This window comes from Leptinotarsa decemlineata, unplaced genomic scaffold (assembly GCF_025532065.1).
Source record: "Leptinotarsa decemlineata unplaced genomic scaffold, Ldec_3_MD MMD2_tig00026336_RagTag_RagTag, whole genome shotgun sequence".
Lineage (NCBI taxonomy): Eukaryota > Metazoa > Arthropoda > Insecta > Coleoptera > Chrysomelidae > Leptinotarsa > Leptinotarsa decemlineata.
In genome coordinates, this window is record NW_027412692.1 from 11,405,013 (window position 1) to 11,432,083 (window position 27,071).

The following is a 27,071-nucleotide window of genomic DNA, read 5'->3' on the forward strand; positions in this document are numbered from 1 at the left end:
ATGACTAATTAAAATTTGATAAGCATATAACAAATTCATGCATAGCAATAGCATCTGGTTGCTATGCAGGTCGAATTATTTCTAACGAACTCAATCAGTCCTCAGCCGGAACTGTGTAGGTATTTTTCCTTGATAGAGTCCCACTCGAGATATGGAATTGCCTTTTGGGACTTTTTTAGTCAGCAACTACTAAATTCAGTATTCGTTCTACAAAAAAGGGCTGTCAGGTACATATGCAGGGCAAAATCACAAGACCACTGCAATTCACTTTTCATCAGTCAGAAAATTATTACTGTACCTTGTTTATTCCTTTTAGAAATCGTTTGCCTAATTCACAAAATACAGGCTGATTCACGGTGGATGGCACATTAGACGTTTCTGGTGAACCAGACAACGGATCACTTTGAAAATTTAATGGAGGGCATATTCGGACATTCTCTAGCCAACTAAAATATTTTCGACAATGCGGTGTTGCCGCTTCTATTAGAAAGCAGTAGCAACTTTGATTTTTCAAATGGAACACTTTGTATATAATATTATTTTTGGAATCTCCAACAATTGCCCGACAACTTTTCTTGATATTTCCCTATACCTATTTGTTACCGTTTTCGAAATAAAAATTAATTTCAATTTTTTTCTTCGAAAATCATGACTTCTAAAAATGCCGATATCTTTTAGTTAAGAAGTACTATGATATCGAAATTTGGTTCGGAGTTAGGTGATACTTGGACACTTTCCACACGTCAGCCTAATCTCCGTTACTTCGATACAGGGTGGTAAAAAAATACAGTTTTTTCGTTTGCTTGAAAAAGTTGCTGAAATGTGATTATTTTGAATGGAACACCCTATTTATTATTGAAAATTCGGAAAGCTGCTGAAATTTGCTTTCTTTCTATGTATATCATACCTATACCTAACTAGTCAAGTTTCGGACTTATGAACATTTATTTGTGAAAATATCCCTTCAGAATGGTATTTCCATTCGGTATTTGGTAAGCAGGCCATGATTACTATTTGACAGTAGGTTGTGACATTCTCCTAATAATATCGACATTTTCGTCACTTCAGAAGTTGCAAATACCTTCAAAACGATGGAACAAAACTATTCAAACGAAGTTCTTATGAATTTGTTTATTATTTTTGGACAGTGTGACAAAATTATCAGCAGAACATGTAGAAAGTTCAATGAAATGTATCCGAATCTACCGCCAATGAACCTCAAGAAATTTATACGAATTCAGAACAATTTCAATGCATTTGGATCAATGCATTCAAAAGCACCAAGAAACTTGCCTCGACCCGTAACTTTCGAAGACAACCAGATTAATGTCTTAGCATATTTTCACGCATTTCCCGAGTCATCGATAAGAAGTGCTGAAGAAGATTTGGGTATAAAATATTCATCGGTTCAAAGAATCTTGCGAAGACATAAAATGCATGATTATAAATTCACCAAAATTCAAGCAATGAAGCCTCAAGATCCTCAACAGAGAGTAGAATTTTGTGAAATGTTGTTGACACGCATTCAAGAAGATCCACTTTTTTTAAATAAAATTATTTGGACTGATGAATCGAAATTTTCGAGAGAAGGGATTTTCAATAGAAAAAATCGTCATTATTGGTCCAGTGAAAATCCTCACGTCACAAAAGAAGCCGGATTTCAAGAAAAATTTAGTTTTAATGTCTTCTGCATGTTGATGGACAACAAATTGAGGTACGTGATATACGAGGAGTCATTAACATCCAGAAGCTACCTGAATATTTTGGAAAATACTGTAGACAGTTTCGTGGATAATCTGCCACTCGAAGATTATCGAAACTGTTGGTACCAACTAGACGGAGCTCCTGCACATTGCACAAGAGAAGTGAGCGCAGAACTGGATAGACTATTTGACGATCGGTGGATGAGGCGCTTGGGACCATGGAATTGGCCAGCGAGATCACACGATCTTAATCCATTAGATTTTTATTTGTGGGGAATGTTTAAAGAAAAAGTTTACAAAATACCCGTGCGTTCGAGAGATGAATTGTTAGAAAGGATTGCCCAAACATTTGAAGATTTGGATCCCAATGAAATCAGATCTGCCACCACGAAAGCAGTCAACACCCGCATTTCAAAGTGCTTGGAAGTGAACGGCCAGCGATTTGAACATATTTTGAAATATTCCACCTGATTGTTTTACTTTTTTATAATTATTCATATCAATATTTCCAATTTCAAGTTTCTTGGTGCTTTTTTAAAGTTTATCCAAACATATTGAAATTGTTCTGAATTCGTATAAATTTCTTGAGGTTCATTGGCGGTAGATTCGGATACATTTCATTGAACTTTCTACATGTTCTGCCGATAATTTTGTCACACTGTCCAAAAATAATGAACAAATTCATAAGAACTTCGTTTGAATAGTTTTGTTCCATCGTTTTGAAAGTATTTGCAACTTCTGAAGTGACGAAAATGTCGATATTATTAGGAGAATGTCACAACGCTACTGTCAAATAGTAATCATGGCCTGCTTACCAAATACCGAATGGCAATACCATTCTGAAGGGACATTTTCACAAATAAATGTTCATAAGTCCGAAACTTGACTAGTTAGGTATAGGTATGATATACATAGGAAGAAAGCAAATTTCAGCAGCTTTCCGAATTTTCAATAATATACAGAGTGTTCCATTTAAAATAATCAAATTTCAGCAACTTTTTCAAGCAAACGAAAAAACTGTATTTTTTTACCACCCTGTATTGAAGTAACGGAGATTAGGCTGCCGTGTGGAAAGTGTCCAAGTATCACCTAACTCCAAACCAAATTTCGATATCATAGTACTTCTTAACTAAAAGATATCGGCATTTTTAGAAGTCATGATTTTCGAAGAAAAAAATTGAAATTAATTTTTATTTCGAAAATGGTAACAGATAGGTATAGAAAAATATCAAGAAAAGTTGTCGGGCAATTGTTGGAGATTCCAAAAATAATATTATATACAGAGTGTTCTATTTGAAAAATCAAAGTTGCTACTGCTTTCTAATAGAAGCGGCAACACCGCATTATCGAAAATATTTTAGTTGGCTAGAGAACGTCCGAATATGCCCTCCATTAAATTTTCAAAGTGATCCGTTGTCTGGTTCACCAGAAACGTCTAATGTGCCATCCACCGTGAATCAGCCTGTATACTCCAACTCAGCAGCAAATAATGACAGACCTTACCACACGTGAGGAAGTCGGAATTTATCCTTGCCAATACAACTTTTTCAAGCAACGATGTATGATCATCTGTCTCTATCAAAAAATAAGTTACTTCTCCTCCAAGACAAAATTTTTGCTTTTTTTGGTGTGTATCCTTAAGATTTTCGTCAAAAGAACAAAAATAATTTTCCAAATCTGAAAATACATAAATAACCACATCCGTTATTTGATACATATCCATCTTGTAACGTCAATAACTATAATAATAACATATTGATTTTAAATATCCTGACTGCAACGAGAGTAAAATAACACATAAAATAACACATGATGCTGAAACTGTTAATGAGCTTCAGAATGCTGTCATAATAATAGATCAAACATAGTAATAGAACTCCAACTAGTAAAAATTCATCACAAAAAATGTTGAGGGCGAAGCAAATACGAATGCAAATAGGATTTCTTTCTAGGAATGTCCAAGTATGCGTGTATAGCATGTGTGAGGAGAGAAAGTATCAGAAGTGATTTTAGTCACGCCATTGGGATGGGCAAAGGGTTGGGAGGTCTATCTATATTTATATGCTGAATAATATGTTAAATGTGTTCTTGTCACGATTACAGATTGGTGACACGCCAAATCCCGAGCTGAGGATCATCACGAGTGTTTTCAACAAGGTCCAGTACAAAGGTAACATTCATTTATGTATGTGAATTTATGTTTGAAATAGTGCAAGTCAATAATTATCACCAATGGCTTTAGAAAAGCTAGATCGGTTTAAACAGCTATTGCTAGTAAATTTGAGTTCATTCACAATAACATTGATAAGGGAAAGTAATAAGTCTCAATCTTATTTCTCTAGCTACAGGCTATCTAGCGAAAGCCTTTGATTCAGTAAGAAATGAAATTATGATCAGTAAATTGTACAACATTGGTATCAAAGAATTCGTACTCAAATGGATTGAGTCATTTTTATCTGACAAAAAAATAGTTGTGTCTCTAAATAACACTACATCTAATATTCGAAACATTATGCATGGTGTACCACAAGGTTCAATATTAGGAGCGCTGCTGTTTTCAATCTATATAAATGATCTCCCAAAATATATCAAACATGGTTACAACGAAATGTTTGCAGATGACACTACCATAACAGTGTCTGGTAACACAATAGATGAGTTAGAATTCAATATAAACTCAGTCATGGACGCTATGGTTTCTTGGTGTGACAGAAACCAACTGAAACAGAATGCAAATAGATGTACTTAGATATAAAATTGTTAAAAATTGAATCAGGCAATATTTGCAATACGCCAGCTCAAAGAGTTGCTAGACTTAGATGGTATCAAGATGGTCAATTATTCTTTGGCCTATTCTCGCATGGCTCAAAATATACTAATGTGGGGTACTTCTGCTGGCGCAAGACGTGTATTTATTCTACAAAAAAGAATCATGAAAATCATATTTGACATTACACCGAGGTATAGCTGTAGAGCTTTATTTTCAAAATATAAAATATTAACTATACCCTGTAGATATAAGTATGAAGCTCTGCTTCATGTGAAATACAACATAGTTCATTTCAATCACGGGTCAGTCACTTACAATTATGCAACACGAACTAAACACTTGACCATCCCAAAACACAAAACGTAGGCATTCAAGAAATCTCTTAGGTATAACGACATCATACTTTTTAATTCATTACCACAGGATGTCAAGGACCTACACTTAGTAAGTTTCAAGAACCATATCAAAGAATTATTGACGAACGGGGGTTATTATAGCTTAGATGAGTTCCTGCAAAGGGATGTCTTGATATAACTTGTTCTCACTGCTTTTCCTTCCTATTTTTATGGAAAACCTTTTGATTGTATATAATTATATTACGTTGTTTTATAATAATTTGTCTATGATTTTGAAATTTGCATGAATATGTCGCTTGTACTGTTTTGTATAGTGCCTGTTTCATTTCATAGGTATATATTCATTAATTCTTAATTTTATTATTGACATGTCTAATATCATAATGAACTGAAATATGAATAAATACAACAACAACAACAAGCAATATTTATTCTTCATCAAGGAAATCTGGACAAAACCTTGGTAGTTTTATTATAACTTCAATATAACTTTTGGAGTACCCAGATTGCAAAATGATACTATTATGACATTTGTTTCAATATTTCTACACTTTTCATTGTCCTCATCAGGTAAACTACAAAAATAAAAATGTGCTATTTACGTAGTGCTTGAGTTTTGATTAAACTACTCATATTGTTCATGAAGTTGTTTGCAAATGGTGGAAAAATTATCACCTGTATGTACAAAAAAATTTGACTCACCTATACAATCTTGGAGTATCTAGAAAATGATCAGTCAATTACAGTCAATACTAAAATGAAAGTTCTTTATCTGTATATGTAGAGTAGGGAGGGCGAGTGTAAGCCCAAAGCACTCAGACCACATGTGAACCATTGTCTCTGGGAGACATCTCCCTCACATCGGCAGGTATAGGCCAAGACTCACCAAATACACACTCTCTCTTTGACGATAACTTCGGACACTCGCATAGGACATGTCGGACAGTTTCATAGACTCATTGTGTAGATGTGTGTCCACTAGCACCATTTTGTGGAGGTGTTTCCTTAGTTGACAGTGGCCAGTCAGAAATCCTACTGTTAACCGTAGATTTTTCCTGGTCATCGCCAGATATTTCTTCGGCGCCAGCTTCCCAGGGTCGTTCAGGGTGATCCTGCAAGACTGCATCCTTCGATTTCATCCCATCTCTTTAGAGATTGAGCGTGTGTGTGATGTTTGGCCAGTTCCGCAATTGTCGAAGTAATCAGGCCGTAGGTGCCACTGGGTCCTGAAATTCTTAGTCCAGCCACTTCCTTGGCTAAAGAGTCGGCAATGCGAATACCTTTACTCCTATCGTGTCCTTTCACCCACCTCAGGATGATGTTATCATCTGCCGAGGCTTGGGCTAATTCTTGGTGGCACTCTAGTCCTAGCCCTGAGGTAATACGTTGTCTGTTCAAGGCTAATAGGGCTAAAATGAAAGTTATTATTGTTGAAATTTTTGCGACGATGTAACGGAATGAAGAGAATATCCGAAGTCGAAATGTACGGATTATAATTCTGTTTTCTTTCAAAGTCAAATTATCAATGATGCCAATACATTCAGTTGATGCAAATCAGTATCATAGTACACTAAGTTTAATATGAAGTGTAATTCTTGAATTAAAATAATGTTTATACTAAGTAACTAACGTAGTATGGCTCTGAAAATAATTTCCTTGATCCACAGTGAAATATAATCTTACCTTTTGCATGTGTCTGCAAGGGTCTCAATCTGCCTAGTCCCAAGCGTCTTCTGTCGGTTCACTGACCAAGCGTCTTCATTTCATTCAGGTTGGAGCCCAGCTCTCTTACCCTTTCAGCTGATTTTTGTCGAAGAAGGACAAATGGGTTCATGACTGAGGAGATTGGCCGCGGTGGTAGTGCGCCCGACTCACGATCGGAAGATCGTAGGTTCGATTCCCGCCTCGACCAGATATTTTCCTCGGGAGAATTTATCTGGTTGGAGCGGGGATGATTCTGCAACCGTGTTAGGAATCACACGTTGAAAAGTAAGACCTCCTTAGTCCCTAGCTCGCACAAGTTTCTCAACTTCTGAGAGTTGTCGTTCACATGGGAGCGACAGCTGATCAACGGATAAACAGATTTTGGATTTTTAGATTCCAGATATTGGCGGTATGAAGTCCTAAGACAGCAGTACCGCCCTTCACGGGGTACCCCTACCTGGCTGGGGTGGGATGGATAAAAAATCTATTCGTCCGTTAACGGGGGACATGAGGGCCTCATTCGACAGAGTGTTGGGGCCTTCTATATCGGGAGGGGTCATCTACAGCATAATCTATAGCTTCCCTAACTGACCGAACTTCGTGAGTTTCCGCGCTATCAAAAACTCGCCGATTTCTCGACTGAATGGACTGCTGAATGGAAGGCAGCTGCAAATCTCTGCGGATGGCTTCTTTCTGCACGAACCACAGAGCATTCACATTCATCTGTATCAACTTATTTGCAGAGAATGTTCTTTGAGGAAGCTGAAAAGCCATACACAAAAAATGATCCGACAAACCATAGCATCGAAGTTTGCCACACACGATCAAAGGCCTTAGAAATATCAAGCGCAATAGCTCTTGACCCTTCACGTTTCTGGATTGCGTTATTCCAGACATGGGTGACATGAGATAGAAGGTCGTTTGTGTCCTTAGGTGTTCGTAGAAAGGTCGAAATTTGATTTGTTGGCTGTGAATGGTGTTTTAAAATAGTGCCTCTTCGGAATCCGACTCACTTTGTCTGTATCTCCATGAATATAAAAAGTGGTGGTCCTTCTGTTCATCAAGCTGTTTGGGATGTGGATACAAGTTTGCTGAAGTTTGATGGATCTTTGGATTCGCGATTCGGGATAGTGGTTGGGGCAGAGGGCGGATTTCAGTTTGTCTAGTTCCTTGGATCTATTTTGACTGTCAATAAGTCTAATATATATGTGTAAGAGAACGTAGTTCTCTCTGTGATGAGAACCTCCAGAAATGGAAGTGAGTTGTAATTTCCGACTTCTATCGTGATTTTCAGGTCGGAATGTGACGTGCTGATGTGGTTTAGAAATGTATACCCACTTCCAAATCCATGAGGCCATAACTATTGTTGTTTCATGAATGCTCATCCATTCCAGAACACGCAACTGGCTTAAAATTCTGAATGAATGTATAGTGCATCCCCATATTGTTTCCAACCATGGAAAACGTAACAGTTCGTCGCGCGACCTCTGTACGACGACATTCTGATTTATTGCTAATTACCTCGAGGTCAATCATTCCAGTCACGAATATCTGAGAACCTCAACTGTATTATTTATGACACGACATTTAGATGAGCTAGCGTGCTGAAACGCGTCGGTGACACTTTTACCATAATGAAACATATCTGTGGCTAACAAGTCGAGCGGTGCGTGACACTACGCCAAGAAGACGGTGTCGTCTATTAAAAGTCCATTAGTTATTCCGGTTCGGCTGAGAAGTCGACTCGTTACAAAAACAAACGTCAACTGAAGCAGTCACCATCTTTGGTAATCGTGTCCAAATTAATTATTTCAGCGAAAGTATTCAAGACATTGGAACGTCTCCTTCATTTTTCTGTTTGACAGTTTCATGAGTTACTATCTGTCCCCGCAAACGAATAGTTTGCGACATTTTCTTGGTTATGATATCGGCAACACACGTCATATAAAACAAACATAACTTCCCCCACCAGAAAACATCAAACTCTCAAAGCAAGTCAATAAAGGAAACCGTATGAACATCTGGAAAAACCTAAACATCCATAAATTCAAAAGTCATAATTCACTTATCGAGGAACAAATACAAATCAATACACAATAAGACATAACATGAACCTAGAGAAACACCAACACAAAGGATATTACCTGATGTAATATTACCTGATGTAACCGAAGTGCAGGTAAATTTATAGAGACATCCGGATGAAAGGAGAGGACAAATACCTGCGCTAAGGCGGCGGGATGATTGAAATGTGGACGCAACATATATAGGTGTAGAGACCAAAAAATAACCTCAGGAACTTGGAGACAAACACAACAAAACAAAAATAAGAAAACCATCTGTTGTTCTTTGGAGACAACCATGTGGAAATATCAAACTATGAAATTGACATATGACGTGTAACTATTTCGTACATGTGTAGTACCAGCCAATAACAAACCTCAAGTTAAAAGTGACATTTGACATTAACAAATATATGATTTGTTACACAAACCATAGCCTTGTTGCCATACAACTCAGGTGTTGCTCAGCTGCTTAGATATGATTACACTTTAAAACTAATGTGACATATAAATGAAAGTTTAAATGTATAGAGTGAATCAGTGACAAATGTATTAGGTGAAATACAACAATTTGAGAATTTTGTGACATAAATTATCATAATGAATCTTCTGTATAAAAAGTTTATGAAACTGTTGATGATGTATATAGATATCTCAACGATTAAATCTGTGATATAAAGACTAAAAAAAATCTGTGTTTAAAATATGTTTTCCGTTAACCAGCTGTCGCACCCCTACAAACGACAACCCTCAGAAGTCGAAACTAGTGCTAGCTAAGGATTAATGGGGTCTTATCTTTTGAACGCGTGATTCCTAACACGGAATCTAGTGGAGGAAATCTGATGATTTTCTCTCATTTTATGATTATTCATACAATTATCCATTTGATGAAATTAAAAATCAATTTGAATCACTCAAGTGAAATTTACTCTTATTTAATTTGTATGTTCACAAACAGAATATCATGATGTGATTCTAACTAATCCCGTGCTCACAATTACAAATACAATATGCTAACTGTGAAACAGTACGTTATGGGGAAGCATATATTATTCATCTAGTAAGCAGGTGAGGGATATTCTACATTCAACTAATTTTGAATTATTGATTGTCCCCAAGTGGATGAAACTCCCACTCTCTATGTTGTTAAAATGATTTATACTAGCTTTATTAAATCGAAGTGAATTTTGGTGTAGTTTGGTTTCATTACTTCAAATCGGATGATTCTGTTGATCTCGCATCGTTTATACGGGTTAATTTGAAACAAAATTGACACGTCAATTGGAGATCTTCGAAAGAAATAATGATGATGATAGAGACTTTTTAGTCTATCTTGTTATATAAATGAAAATGAAGAATGATTATTCATCTTGGAAAAATGTATTATCATCCCATTCGTGGAACCATTGTTTTTTCTGAAATGGGCAATTTTCAAAAGTTCATAACTCGACTCTCATTATTGACAGTAAGTTTCATGCCTACCATAGTCGTGTTTTGGAAAATTATCTACCCTATTCTTACTTGAATGTAGTAAGAATAAGGTACTTCTGAAGAAAAGGGTTTTCCTCGAATAATAATAAAATGGTACTGTAACCTATGAAGCCGGCAAGAATTCGGATCCCTTTCTGTGCATGGTCTGCTACCATGAAAGAGAAAGAATTGGAGCATCTCTCTTCAAGGCAACTGCTTGAGCAGCTGATAAAATTGGTGTTGTTTTCGATATATAATGAGGTGATAACAACTCTATCACTCGTTCAGCAGAAGCCCCGATGAAATTCGCAGAGATCACTCCACTCCACAACACAAGGATGAGCCAAAGCATATTCGCTTTCCTCAGGTCACATGGGCTGAAATCGAAAACTGAGTGGTCCATCATGGCCTGCCAGGATGGTGTCTCCAACATCTTAGTCTACTGCAGTCGCGGGATATTCTCCCATATTCCCATTCGCTCATATTCCAGATGGCATCTTTAGCACTGATTGGCAGCAATGCGTTGCAACTTTCTCGTTGGTAGACTCGTTAATGAGACCATACTCGTATCGTATATGGTGTGTCATTGATATTCATAGATAGAGTGTAGTGTGGAGGATTCTCCTGATTTGCTCGGGCATTGTCGGGCACTATAGGGAATCGTCGAAGAGCTGAATACCTTGTTTGGTCGAATCATGTGATTCATTCTCTTCTGGAGTTGTTCCTATATTTTCAAATCTCTATGGCTTCATGGTTCAGAGTACGTCTGTTTCTTCAAATTATATCTCATGACCTTCTCGTAGTGCATGTTGATCTAACGTCTTGTATCCGTTGGCTCATAGAACCTGAAGCAGATGTTGCATTCCAGCTTTGAGGTGCACTGATTCAGAAATCCTTTCGAATAGTCGAGTGAGGAACTCAGGAACGGCTCTTTTCCAACATGGATGAGGATTAGAACTGTTTGTATGCGTTTATGGAATACATAGTTTCCAGGTCTCACAAGCAGTAGGATCTGGTAACTGCCTGCTGGAGAACAATTACTTTCTTGGCTAATATCACCATAGACATTGAGTTATATCCGAAAAACATATATGGAAGTTACCTCTCAGAAGGAGGGTGCTGTAAGCAGCTTCATCGGACCAGAACCCGGCATCGCTTCAGGCTTTGCCAAACGAATATTGAACACCTGGATGTTGAGAAGATTTATGAACTGCTGGCAGAATCTTCCAGAATTAGCTCACTACAAGGCGTTTATACATTCTTCGAAGCTTGATACCAAACAGTTGTTGGACTAGAATAGGGATGAACTACGATGTCTAACAGGCATTCTTACAGGTCACTGTAATTTCAATCATCACATGCAGAGACTCGGACTGTCGGAAGACAGTGTACCTCGCCTCTGTTTGGAAAATGATGAAACAGCAGAGCACATACTTCGTGCCTGCTCCGCTGCGGATCGAATCAGTTTTTTAGAGTTCAGCAGAGAGTTCTGATCTGAAAGACCACTCACCATACAAACTAATCGGCTTCGTTATGAAGCTAGGTTTATTTGGTAGACTGTGAATAGGTGTGAGCCACGATAAACCCTTTCGAGGTGCGGTGGAGAGTCGAATAGACCCATTCACTTTGGACCTAACCTAACCTAACCTAACCTACCTCACAAATGATAGTCTCTCAGATGCTTCTCGTTCATCCAGCAAGGACCATACTGCTTCTTCTGAATATTGCTCACATGTAAGAAGCTTCGTCTTCAGATGAACTCTCCGAACCATACTTTTCAAGAATGCTTCATTTGAAAAATGGCGTATTTGACGTAATGGCATATATGGCGTAATTTTCCAAATTAATATATTCTGAAGCAATTCAAATCCAACAAGAATGAAAGATTCTCGAAGCAGTTCTGAAATGCACTATTTGATATATCCTTGAACTCTCTCTCCTCAATCGTCACAAGATTCCGTCCTTTCATATTTCTCTTCAATCTTGGGAAGTGGTGAAAGTCACAGGGCGCACAGTCTGATGAATACGATGGAAAGAGAAATGAAAATTTCTATGTTTTTTACCACTTTTATTGGTAAAAAACATAGAAATTTTCATTTCTCTTTTCATCATGATCTCCTACCACATAGTAACGGCTACATCGATCAATTTATCTGATGAATACATTTGCTGAGGCATGATTACGGCGTTGTTTTTGGTAAAAAAATTACGAGCGAGCAATGATGAGTGAAAAGGTGCATAATCGTGATGCAAAGCCATCTGACTTTCCACAATAATGGCCACTTCCTTCGTATTGCTTCTTTCAAGCGCACATGACTTCAAGAGTGACACAAACTCCTGGTACACCATACCACAGTAATCGCAGAAAACAGTGAGCACTTGATCGAACTTGGCGTGCTTCCGTTGGTCTTGGCTCTCCTGGGCTCTTAGATTGGGATGATTGTATTCAGGTTTTGATGTCATAACCATCTACCCCTGATTCGTCACCAGTTATGCCCCTCTTGAGCAAATGTAGGACACCGTTGACGGTTTCTTTGGTAAAAATTCAACAATTTTGGAACAAACATCTATACCACACGTTTCATGGCCAAAATTGAAAAAAAAATGCATGGCATGAGCCAACCGATATGCCGACATCCTCAGAAACTTCTCTAATAATGAGTCGACGATTCTCCAGTTTTCTTCACTTTCTTAACATTTTCATCGCTTGTATATGTGCTGTGACATTCAGGGCTAGCGTCGTTCGTCTTTCATATCTTCACAAACTTCTGTTGAAAGCTAATATCATTTGTGATAATTTTTCAACATCAGAGGATTATCGGAGAGGAAAAGAAGAATTGGTTCCAAGTACAACATCAGAACATGCTTCAGATCCGGTAACACTATCCGTAGGAGCCTCACGAAAACCAGGCCACCAAACGCGGACTGCGATTCCAAAAATTGCATTTACCGGATACCCTGTGAGTGCGGAAAATCCTATATTGGTGAAACTAAGAGGCCATTGAATGTTCGTATTGCCGAGCACAAGAAACACTCACAGCGAGGGGAAACCAGCAAATCAGGAATAGTTGACCATGTTTGGACCCATCAACACAACATCGAGTGGTCCCAAGCTGAGATCTTGCACAGAGAGGAACATTGGTTTAGGAGAAAATTTAAGGAAGCCGCATACATGTTGTCCAACAACGTATTCAGCCAAGCTAGCGTAGAAATACGCAACATATGGAAACTCATCATCAAGCGAAAAATGGCCAACTCGCGCCAAAACGGTCATCTCCCACGGAACCAGTGAAGCGGAATATGGAAAGCGGGGATAAGTGAAAGTACTCGAACGACCTATAAATAGCCATCTCTCAGAGGAATCAGTCCAGTCATCACCTGAAGACGATTGTAGATACTTACAATCGAAACGTCGTGAACTAACGTGACTTGGAATGTCTCGTCTTCTTATTTATTTTTATTTTCTTGTTTCATTTCTTTATTTTCATTTATTCTATTGTTCTATTTCTACTTGTATTTTATTCCATATTATCTCATTTCAGGTTTATTTTGCTTAATATAATTGTTATTTTCAGCTATTTATTTTCAATTCTTCTTTTTTGGTTGTTTCAGGGATTTTAAATCATTTTATATAGTAGACAATGGAAGTCCGAACTAGTGAAAATCTTGATACAAAACAGTTGTAGGACTACAGTAGGGGTGAATACGATGTCTAACAGGCCTTCTTACAGGTCACTGTCATTTGAATCATCATATGCAGAGACTCGGACTGCCGGAAGACAGTGTGTGTCGCATCTGTTTGGAAAATGATGAAACAGCAGAACATATACTTTGTGCCTGACCTGCTGGGGATGTAATAAAATCACTAATCGGATGTACGTAGCCCGTCAAATTTGAACATATTTTTCAACATCTCGATAAAAAACTTGAATGGAACTTTTATAAGCGAATTCTGTAACGAGTCCTTTCGAATTATAGAAGCTCATTTGTATATTACTGGGTTTTCATTCCAACACCAAACCCTTATTTTCAACACCTCAACACGTGTTTCGATCACCAAGTGATCATCTTTAAGAGAAAGAGTAATCTTCCTATTGGGATAACACTCCAGTAATATTCATTACTACACCAATGGTTCCAAACAGTGCATTACAAGTATATATGTGTCAGCCCATTGTGGAAATTAGAACGAATTCATGTGAAATCCATGTCGAAAAGAGTTCAAATTCAGAGTCGAAATTCTAGACATAAAAGTATACGACGACCTTTCCACACTCCCATAATTTTCAGTGTCATCTCCTTTTTCGAAAGAAACTCCTCTCAAGTTTCCGTCGACAGAATCTTGCGACCTTCCTTATCATTAATTTCTAACCATATGCCGTAGGCAACTTGACTAGTTCCAGCAACACTTGCACTTATACAGCCGGTGGTGTAAACAATGCCACAACTAAGATGAATTGTTAGCGTGCTCGTTATTAATCATGGTATCAGTTATGGATGCAAGAGGGGACGCCAACCGGCCCAAATGAATAGTGTTGAATACTCGGAAACGCACTGGTGACACACCATTACTGATAAATGATTGGAGACGAATATCGATCATCGCCGCGAGTTCCAAGCAGAACTAATTGCCTAAAAAAGTTGATTGGTTTCAGTCATGTTTGATCAGTATGTTGACAAAAAAATTGACGGAATTCATAATTAGTTTTTTACATTCCAAGACTATCTGAAAAAATAAGACGAATTGGAAATAGATATGATGTTAGAACTACTTTCAAAACAAAAAATACACTGAGATCTATACTCACACATACAAAACCCAACAACACTGAAGAAAAAACAAAAAATTGTATTTATAAAATACCTTGTTCTAGTGGTAAAAGTTAAATTGGTGAAACCTCAAGACCATTGAAAGTGCGTGAGAATGAACATCGAGATTATATAAAAAATAGACAATTGACAGGATCAAAATTATCAGAACACATTTTAAAATCAGACGGTGAATATCGGGTGGAATGTAATAGGACAAGAAAGATTACCAATGAGCCTCATTCTAAGAGACGTAAGCTAAAAGAATCAGCGTATATTCTCATGTCTGGAGAGAATTGTATCTCGAATAGCTCCTTAGAAATAGACCGTACTTGGCTACCCATCTTGAAGAAAACTTTGAATAGTGGCGAAATGGCAACAAACTGATATCGGAGAGTACCTTGTATTACATCGAATGTTTCAGTTGTCAATCAACAACATTTACATAATTTCATATTTCAAAACTTCTTTGACATCTGTCGAAGAAGTAAAGAAATAAGCTATCAAAAAAGGAATAACTGCGTATATATTCGAATTTTTTTTATCCATTTCTGAAGACGGAGTCAGATTTTGGCCTCCGAAAGGTAAAAGATAAGTATTATTTCTTAATAATTTTATTGATAGGCAAAATTGTTAAATACGACAAATTACTGATAAATAGAAGATTTTTCTTTGTGAAAAATACTTTGATTTTTACGCAGTAACTTATCGGGGTAAACTAAAAAGTTTGCCCTTCTACACTTGTATAAAGTTCTCCATTATAATTTTTATATTTTTCCGATTGTGGAAGGTAACAATTACCCAAAAAAGGTCGATAAAAAACTGATTTTTTCCTCCACAAAAAATGACTTTCGTTGAATATTCATAATTAGTAAAATTCAAAATGTGGGTTATGGTCTATTTTCTTGATGTAACTTAGGCTATTTTGGAGTTGAGTTATGTCCATGTATTCCTTGTGATAATGAGTGAGTTTTTGCTGTTATCTTTTCGGCAACACTGTTTTTGACAGATCACGCGTGAATCGTGTCTTGTGTCATTGTCAAACTTGTTCAGTTTGGTCTATAATTTAACCATGAATCGACTTACGAATGAACAACGCTTGTAAATAATTGAATTTTATCATCAAAATTCATGCTCGGTGAAGAAAGTGCATCGTGCACTTCTTCCAATTTATGAGCAGTTGCATCGGCCTACTGAGGGAGCTATTCGGAAGCTTGTGACTAAATTTCGAACCCAGTTCACATTATTGAACATTAAACCACCAACACGCATACGTAGAGTGAGGACCAAAGGAAATATTGCAGCTGTATCCGCCAGTGTTCGTGATGACCGTGAAGTGTCGATTCGCCGCCGTTCGCAGCAATTCGGCCTCTGTTACTCCACTACGTGGAGAATTTTGCGAAAGGATTTGGGTTTTAGGGTGTAAAACCTTATAAGATGCAGCTGATGCAAGAATTGAAGCCACCCGACCTCCCACAACGTCTAACATTTGGTGAATGGGCGCTGGCAAAGTTAGAGGAATATCCACATTTTTATCGAAACATTGTGTTCAGCGACGAGGTTCATTTCTGGTTGAATGGATACGTTAACGAGCAAAATTGCCGCATCTGGAGTGGAGACCAGCCACAAGCATTGCAAGAGCTACCGATGCATCCCGAAAAAGTCACTGTTTGGTGTGGATTATGGGTCGGTGGCATCATCGGGCCGTACTTTTTCAAATACGACAAAGGCCGGAACGTTACTGTGAATAGCGAGCGCTATACTGTGATGATTGACGACTTTTTGTTGCCAAAAATTGAAGAATTGGACATGCCTGACATGTGGTTTCAGCAAGACGGTGCCACATGCCACACGGCACGCGAAACAATGGCCCAATTGAGAACCGCCTTCGGTGAACAGTTTATCTCACGTTTGGGGCACGTCAATTGGCCGCCTAGATCATGTGATTTCACACTTTTGGATCATTTCTTGTGTTAACGCTCATGTGTACAGGGATGAACCAGCAACGACTGACGCTCTGGAAGCCAATATTGAAGCATTCATACGTGAAATACCAGTCGATATGTTAGAGAGAGTGTGCCAAAATTGGACCTCCCGCATGGGCCATCTAAAATGTAGCCGCGGACACCATTTACATGAAATTATCTTCAAACATTGTTGTATCGATTCCAATGAAGAGTTCATCAATTTTTCAAAAGTTTTGTGTTGTTTTAAAAATCAAATCCTATACCTACCTCGTAAAAAATCACCCGTTATATGACAGAGTTTAAATATTCCTGAATGTCATTTATTTTTGTTCTGATTGATACCAGATGGCTGGTATCAATTGGCAAAGTTCTGAAGTCCTTGTTGAAAGACCATAGATAGGTTAGGTCCGAAGTGAGTGGGTCTATTCCACTCTCCACCGCAACCCGCAAGGGTAAGAATAGGTACCCGCAAGGTACCCGCAAGGTACCTATTCACACTCGAACAAATAAACCCAGCGCTTCTCAACGAAGCCGATTAGTTTGTATGGAGAGTGGTCTTTCAGGTCAGATGGTAAAAGTACGGCTCAGCCGAACTCTAAAAACCTGATTCAGTCCCCAGCGGGACAGGCACAAAGTATGTGCTCTCTACTGTTTCATCATTTTCCATTTCCATTTTATTTGTAGTTATGAAGTGAGTGTATTCAACTATGTTAGTAATGTTTATATTTCCATATAATTAATATCTAAACTATCTAATATATGAATATTAATAAAACAAAAAGAAATTCATTATAAATAATTACTATTATTATTCAATCATATTGAATTTGACAAGAGATCGCGTTTTCATGCCAGCAAAACTTTGTGGGCTCTGACCTAAATACACCATCGTAAATTTACCACCCGATGAGTTGATATAAGCTATATCATCATCACTGAATTGCAACGAAATTCGTTTTGGTAGCCATGTTTTAAATAATTTATCATTGCTCACATCTTCCAAAGTTAATAAAATTGATTTACCAAACCTTGTATAATGAGTTGACATATTTTTAATTATGTACACTTCATCAATTGGCAATGATGATAAGGCCTTTTGCTCTAATATTTCAACCTCCTGTACAATCAAATTATTGATTTCATTCAAGTCTACTTTTGAAACGGACATGATGAAAATATGTATGAAAATATAAACAATTTCCAACAGAAAAATACACTCTTCGTCTTCCTTCTATTACGAACTGAACACTCTACCAATTGCTAACTGCTGCAGAACTGACATAAGCAACACTTGTCCGCTTCTTAAATACATTCTCCCCACCTCCCAGATACATGCGCCATCGCAACGTCTCAACACTGGATGCGTTAGCAGATGTGTCGATACGAACAAGCCGTGGTCGTTGCGCTCTCGAAGAGGGTAGACGTTAACACATTCCTCGCCGCCTGCGTGTCACCATCTACCGTGAGGGTAGAGCGATGCATTACGTCACAGCCTTCACCGCATCGAGACAGAGGTGAGGACATACCGATGAATACGCATTACTCAGCCATACGCCGTGGAGTGCACATCTCGCTCTCCTACTGCTGAACGGTTGCAGCTGTCACATCACTAACTTGGTGGGCTCACACCGATGGAACATTCATTACTTGGAGGATCTTTGAAGTATACAGACATGCACATGATAAACCCTGTACCTTGCCTGCTGTGACGTCACACCGCTTGGTGGACTCACACCGATGGAACATTCATTACTTGCCCCAACAACCAAATGCAATTACGTCATTACGTCACACACACACAAAATCTCGAAAAAATTCTGAATGGTCCATGCACCAGACACTTCAAGATCACATCACCTTGATTTCACTGAACCAACAAAAATAAGCAATTAATACGTCATAGAGGTGGGGGGAGGCCGAGAATCAGCTGTAAACATCTACTACTGCCTCATTATAAAGAGGTGACACCACTGTTTTCCAATACTCTGAGTCTCTGCATATGATAATTCGAATGAAAGTGACCTGTAAGAAGGCGTAGTTCATCCCTACTGTAGTCCTACAACTATATGGTATCAAGCTTCGAAGGGTGAATAAACTCCTTGGATCAAGCCATTCCTGGAAGATTCTGCCAGAAGTCCATAAATTCTCTTGCCATCCAGGTGTTCAATCTTTGTTTGGCAAAGCTTAAAGCGATGGCAATGACAGGTTCTGGTCCGATGAAGCTGCTTGCAGCATCTTTTGCAAGGAAGACAGTAGCCTCATAGCCTTCCAGACCAGTATGACCAGGAATCCAGACCAGAGACAATCTGTTAAGTCTCCTTATAGAAAAGAGTCGTCTCTAGCAATTTGCTACAAATTTAGACGATGCTTGGTTGGAGCCAACAACTTCCAACGCCGCTTGACTATCCGAGAATATTTTTGTTGACTTGTTTGGATTCTTCCAATCTCTCCGCGCACAATTCAATAGCGTAAATTTCCGCTTGAAATACAGTCACATAGGTTCCTAGGCAGGTTGATATGTCTGTTCTGGGTCTGCGACTGAAAACACTTGTACCAGAACCGGAAGGTGTTTTTGATCCATCTGCTCTCAATATTTCCTTCTTCCGAACACCCTATATATGTATTCATTTTGATTCTGGAAAATGATGATCAATCAATGGAACAAAAGAGAAAATTATTTGTTTTTTTTTCATTTTTTGACTTTTCATTGTCCATATCTCTTTATCAATAATTACTGGATGCATTCCCTAGTGGAGTACGGAGACTTGGTTCTCAACTATATCATCTTCATTTGCAAAATCAGTATCGCCCACCGATACTCTGAGTAATAACAAACAAACCTACAATTCATTCCAGTTGTGGGATTGTTAACATCGTTATCTGTACAAATGCAAATGTCGCGCATACTACTTGGGTAACTCTATAAATCACCCGAATTGCGCCTGTGAGAAACGACATTTTAATTACATCTAATGAAAAAAATCTCTACGCCGGAGTTCATTCTGATTGAACGCAGATGTTGGCTTCATTTTTATCCAAGAGGATGAATGGAGATCATTATCGTTGAGGAATGGTTTTAATTCGATATTAATTTCAGGAGGAGATATGATCCTGCATTCGTTTGACTCTAATTCACGTTTCATTTTGATTATCATAATGACTTCCAGTCATAATCATGTACCACTCAAAGTTGATACTGTTTCTTTCGTTTTCTCGTTCATTCGCCTTTTATAATTGCTTTCCCTCTAATTCGATTATGTTTATCCGATATAGACTGAAAAATGTAAGAGAATGTAAAAATTGGGATTGATACATAGATGAATATATTTATTTATTGTTCGTAATGTACCGAATATTTGTCTTAAGCTGCAAATTTTTATTAATAATAATAATAATGATGTTTATAAATATACAACAGCACAAGATGTAAACAAAGCAATACAAACAAACATGCAGAATCCCACTAAAACCAAAGTTGTGCGTGGGATTTCTTTAGTTGCGCAATGCATAACTGATGTGCAGAATTGATTTTACATTTAAACAAGGCGATGACAAAAATTTAATATTAAAGGACTACTAAAGGACACGTATGAATGATTAATTTTTTAAAAAGAAAGGTATGTTTGTTTCACCAACAAAAACACATTGCATTGACTTCTGCCGTTTAAGAACGAGGCATAATGATTCAGAATTATATATGAATGGAACCCGTATAGAAGTCAAGAATACTATGGAAATACTCGGAGTAATTTTTGATTAAAAACTATACTGGAAACCTCACATAAAATACCTGACCGCCAAATGCAAAAGAGCACTTAATGTCATTAGATGTATCTCTAATATAAATTGGGGTGCCGATCGAAAAGTTATTCTTGCCACGTAAGGACTTCGACTAGCAATAGGAGCATTCCGTACTAGCCCAAATCAAGCAATTTTCTGTGAGTCTGGCATCAGTTCATTAAACCATAGGAGAAGAAAACTTTTATTGAATTATGGAGTTAAAATATGGTCCCAACCAAGTCATCCTAATCTTTCGTTCATTTACAATGAAGCACCAGCGAACAAATCAGTAGGAAAACGAGTAGCAGATGGTTTAGATTCTTTGGATATTGAGTTACCACCAATTTTTCCTTCCTCCTTCGGAGAAATACCCCCTTGGATGCTAGCTACCCCAAAATTTCATTTTGAATGTACTAGATTCGTGAAAGAAAATACCAATCGAATTTAATTTTTCCAACTATTCCATGAGATCATGAACATATATGAAAATAGTACCATAATATATACTGATGGGTCAAAAACTACAGAAGGAGTTGGATCAGCATTTTTTTGCAATGGAGAAACTCACCAATGGACATTGAACACAATAGCATCGATATTCACAGCTGAATTATACGCCATTCTCCAAGCATTGAGATTTATCGAGACATTGGAAAGAGGAACTTAGTTGATTCTATCCGATTCTTGTAGTTCACTCAAAGGCATACAAAATAGTTACAATACCGATCCTTTAATACAGATCATATCAAATATACTCCACATTCTCCAGAACTCTGGCAAAAAAATAATATTTTTTTGGATTCCTGGACACATGGAAATAGCCGGTAATGAACTTGCTGATACTGCTGCCCGCGATGCTACTGGACAAAATTATTTGAATAACATCCGAATTAGAACTGAAGACATAAAAACCTATATGAAAAATAAAATAAGAGACAAATGGAATCAAGAATGGAATGAGAGTAACCATAAATTGAAAATAATAAATACAATGTCGACGAGATACTACCTTTTCCATCACAACAAAAAAGAGAACAGATTGCACTTACACGATTGAGAATTGGACATACTCATATTACATCTAGCTTCCTTTTGTGTGGCTGAAGACCCCCAATATGCGACACCTGCGACGTACAACTTACTGTAGAACATTTACTCCTAGTGTGTCCGATATATTCCCAAGCTAGAAACAATGGCTCCCTTTCTGACACACTGCAACAATGTCTTAGAAATGAAAAAAATTGCTTGAAAATAATACAATTTCTGAATGAAACAGGTCTAATGAAAAAGGTGTGAATCACATGTGATTCCGGTCTGAAGTATACAAGGCTAATGACCACTGTAGTCGATGCCTCAACTCAAAAAAAAAAGGTATGTTATATAAATGTATAAATGTATAAAGGAAAATACATTTAGCAGTAATTGAGTATGAACGAACAATGACAACGTAGATATTTCATTTCTAAAGTACAAACAAGGATTATTTATTTATTCATGAGTAAATCATGAACAATATTTCTATTAGTATTATATACATACTTTTTGAAGATGGTTTTCATCAGGTTAATATTATTTATTTCATGAATGTATGTTTTGTACAGATCAGGTAAGTTATTAAAAATGTTTGCACTGTGGTATTTGTAAGAGTGTTGCCCAATTGACTTTTTTGTTGCGTTAAGCTGTACATTACCTTTTGTTTTAGTGCGAGTATTATAATCATGACCAATTTGCTGAAGAGATGTTTTATTTTTGAAGATATACAATATTATATTATACATATATAACTGTCGTACATCAAGTAGCTTTGAATTTCTAAAAATATAATTAGAGGAGTAGTCATTTTTCTATTGTACATAGTTTTAATTATTTTTTTCTGTAGCTCCTCAACTTTTTTCAGGTGGATGTCTAATATGCCACCCCAAATGAGTATGGCATATTGGAGCCTAGATTATACCAATGCGTAGTATATTATTTTAAGGTGATTGATTAATCAAATTTACTTTAAAAAAATTAGTTTTGATATCAAAAAAGATGCTATTCGAAACGTAAGCCTTGGGTGAAAATAATCTAAACATGTGAATTATTGTTTCCACTGATTCATCTCATTTGATATACGAAATTCATGAATGATACAAGTAACTGACTGATTCGATTACTCTGAGGTTTATATTAAGCAGTAACATTGAGTAGTAACATTAGTTTGACCTTCATTACACTTGAGCAGATATTTTATTGTGTGGAAACTATTTTCCTGATTTTTTGGACGTAGTTCGCAGATTTTGATGGCTGACGTTTCGTTTACTACTGCGGTGGACATAATCAAAGGAGAAATGGTAACAGTGCCCGATATGCTGCTCAAGTTGTTGTTTCCAACGCAGAAACTACGATAATAGTATTTGATTCTGGTTTATATAATTATTAGTAGGCGTGGTTTGGTTTCTCTTAGACCTAACCTTGTTTGTGTACCTTCAAGTACAGGTAGCTAGATTTCAATAATGTTCATTGCCTCTTCTTCTCTATTGAAATAACCCCTGTGTTTTTGAAATTCTGTCGCCTCTCTATTCACTCTTGGATGGTGATTCAGAGACTTATCGAGTATTACTGTATCTTCTAATGAGATAATGTACCTTCTTTGATGAGAGCTGATTTGTTGATTTGTCCGGAGAGATAATTTCTCTCAAAATGTCCAATTATCATCTCCAAACTATAAGGACCATAATTGGCCTTAGTGCTTTTACGGAAGAGTTAAAAGACTTGCTTTCTGTGAGACCTTATTATAGCTCAGAAAAACTCTATGAGGATAATTTCAATTGAGTATGACTAAGTGTAATAGCTACTATATTTTATTGATTTAATTCAATTCAGTTTGATTGCTTGCTAATTATTTTTGATTTTCTTCTTGTATCTGTATCTGTAGAGTAGGGAGGGTGAGTGTAAGCCCACAGCACTTAGGACACATCTCCTTTATATCGCGGCAGGTGTAGGCCAAGACTCGCCGAACCCACATACTCTTATTGACGATAATTCCGGGCACTCGCATGGGCCATGCCTGACAGTCTCAACTTCCTCCTCACACATCCTGCATAGAGGTGTGTCCACTAGCCCCATATAATGGAGGTGTGTCCACAGTGGTGGTCATTCAGAAATCTTACTGTTAAGCGTAGGTTTTTCCTGGTCATCGCCAGATATTTATTCTGCGCCAGCTTCCCAGGATCGCCCAAGTCGATCCTGGCAAAATTGCATCCTTTGATTCCATTCCATCTCCTTAGGGATTAAATATGGGTTAACATTTGGCTAGTTCAGCAATTGTCGAAGTCATCAGCCCGTAGGTGCCACTGGGTCCTAAAATTCTTAGTCCAGCCGCTTCCTTGGCTAAAGAGTTCCGCAGTTGTCGAAGTCATCAGGCTGTAGGTGCCACTGGTTCCTAAAATTCTCAGTTCAGTTGCTTCCTTGGCTAAAGAGTCGGCAATGCGATTACCTTCACTCCTGGTCGTCGCCAGATATTTCTTCGGCGCCAGCTCCCAGGATCGCCCAGGGTATTTTCTGTATTACATCCCATCTTTTTAGGGATTGAGCATGGATATAGCATCCGACTAGTTCCGCAATTGTCGAAGTCATCAAGCTGTAGGTGCCACTGGACCCTAAAATTCTTAGTCCAACCGCTTCCTCGGCTGAATAGTCAGCAATGCGATCACCTTTACTCCTGTCGGGTCCTTTAACTCACCTCAGGACAATGGTGTTTTATACCGAGGCTTTGGCTAAATCTTGGTGACACTCTAGTACTAGCCCTGAGGTTACACGTTGTATGTTCGAAGCTAATAAGGCTTGTCTGCTGTCAGTGCAGATTGTTATGTTTTTGCCAGAAATTCCTTTACTGGTTATTTCTTTTGTGGCGATTGAGATACCAGCCAGTTCTGTTCGGACCACGCTGGTATTTTTTCCCATTCCCCACTTAATCCTTAGGCTTAGTGATCTGGAGTACACTCCACACCCTGAGCCTTCTTTGGTTTTTGAGCCGTCTGTATATGGGTATGCGTACTGCATTTGTAGCATCTGACTCTGTGTTCTATTTCATTTGTATTTTGTAGGGTTTAGTAAATAAAAATTTGGGTTCAATTGCATCACTGGTTGCCTGCAGCAGAGGTTCCGCAGTGAGCGCTTCTCACCATAGGCCCAGCCTCAATTGACCCATTCCTAATCCGAGGTTTACACCAGCCGTGTTAATAATTCGATTTTTTGAGTGTATTCCATTTTATTGTCATTTCAGTTTTTTTGCTCAATACAATTTTTTCAATTCTTCATAGATTCTCTCAGGAATTTCACATCAATTCATATCATATTAAACAATGGAAGTCCGAACCAATGAAATGCAGGGAAACCAACGTATTTCATTCTAATCCTTTCAGTTTTTTTTTGTTTTTTAATTCTGTTACTGTTAATAAGTACAGCCGAAGCTACTGAACCTATAATCTTAAAATTTGCAGGTAGGTTATTTGTATAAGCATCAAGAAAGGGAATCAGGAATTTCCACCCCTAAGGGGAAAAATAGAGGTTTGAAGATTGTATTGAATTTCGTCAGTTTTGAAGTTGGAAACCTGAAGTTTTGCGTTATTGAAAAAATATTCTATTTGTTTAAAATGTTCTGTCACGAAACTTAATGTGACATACCAAATTCTATGCGAGCGAAGCCGCGGACAACAACTAGTAAAGTAAATCTGAAGAAATAAACTTTAAACGTTCAAGCCAGTCTCGAATATACCTACAAAGTAGGTTGAATGGACTGACGCCTATCAGAAAACAACTACTCCCCTGGCTAATACCACGAAAGGCGTTGGATTATATCCCTAAGGCGTCAGGCGACAGGCTTGAACGTTTAACGTTCATTTCATTGGATTTGTTTACTGTCAGTCTTCAAGCATATACCACTGACTAATAAGAAAGTTTTTCATCCTTATACAGAGGAATTGGGCAAATTCCGGATATGCAGTTGGTCAGTACCTCGTCCACTAGATGGAGTGACATTTTGTTGTTCGCTCCAACTTAGGAAGAGGAATGAAATACTCTGAAAGAAATCCGATTTTCAATTATGGAATATCATTGACTTTAGGTCGATGATGGCCACTATCTTGCACTGATGAGTGGCTAATAAGCCCGAAACCGGTCTGCAAGTGTGCCCGTTCCAAAATTGAAGGTCGATTCTTTCATTGCCAGATGCATGACAATTGCTTTTGTAAGTGTTTATATTTTTATTCTTTTGTGTTTTTACTACATATCGTTTTTGTTGGTTCACAATTTTTTTTATGCTTCATTTTAAATATGTACTAAGGGTAAATAGTTTGATTTAATTGACGTACCATATGTATATATATATATATATATATATATATTATACCACAGTGGTTTAATGAATTATTATTATTATTATCATATGTAGGAAATTTTCTGTGAAGATTCCTGCACTGACGCCTGTCGGATATAATCCAACGCCCTTCGCGGTATTAGCCGGGGGAGCAGTTGTTTTTAGTTTGGCTTCAGTTCATTCAACCTACTGTGTGAGTATATTCGAGACTGACTTGAACGTTTAAAGTTCATTTCTTTAGATTTGTTTACTGCTTATCTTCAAGCTAACTCACTGACTGATAAGAAAGTAGTAAAGAATATTTTGAATTGAAACTTGAAGACTTTCATTGATATCAAATGAAAGTGAGTTTTCAAGAATGAATTAACTGAAGTGACTTTTCACCCAGTATATAGACTATGTTGTAGTTGTGCCGCGTTACTGATTCCGACCCATCCGAACAAATATCAGAGATTCCACTAATGTGTACGTTGCCAACTACTAACTGCTATGTCGAGCGGATAAATAGCAACACGTCGTCCAGTACAAATGATTCTAGCGTTCGGATTCTGCCCTCTTAAAAATGACGGCCATTACACGGCAGACAGATCGCTTGCGAGCGCAATCTGACTAATGTAAAGCTTTCGCCGCTATGCTCTGCGTCCGTCCCATACTCATACACATTCGAGCTACTGAATATATTTTTCTGAAATATGTTTATAAGATTTTTGATTTATTTTCGCATTTTATTTCCGCATCCGAAAGCGTAATGGCTTTAGTTGTGGATGAATCATCGCGATCTTCGCTGTTCTCGAGGTATATATAAGGCAAGGGCTTGCTTCGGTTGGAATTATTTCAGATGTAGGTTTGATTTATGGCGGACTGGAATGTGGAGTATATTCGAGAATTTCCGGTGTTCACTATGCTGCAGTCGGTTCATTAAACCACTCAATATTCGCAAAAAGGTATGACCATTATGGAAGTCTTTGCTTTTATTTCCTTAATAGTGTTTCTGATGTTTTTCATTCCGCGTCTTCATTCCAGGACTATTATTTGCTGGAGAGGACAATCCGCTGATTACCCTGCGTTACTTTTCTTTGAAGTCTATTTC

At 37.6% G+C, this 27,071-nt stretch overlaps 1 protein-coding gene across 1 annotated transcript in view; it reads left to right on the forward strand.

Moving 5' to 3' along the window:
* The window catches only part of CARPA (Carbonic anhydrase-related protein A), a 416,626-nt gene that overhangs the window by 278,074 nt on the left and 111,481 nt on the right, over positions 1 to 27,071 (forward strand). The window contains exon 6 of the mRNA XM_074183227.1: positions 3,807 to 3,873. Within this exon, the coding sequence (XP_074039328.1) occupies positions 3,807 to 3,873 (67 nt within the window). The remainder of the gene's footprint in view (positions 1 to 3,806; positions 3,874 to 27,071) is intronic.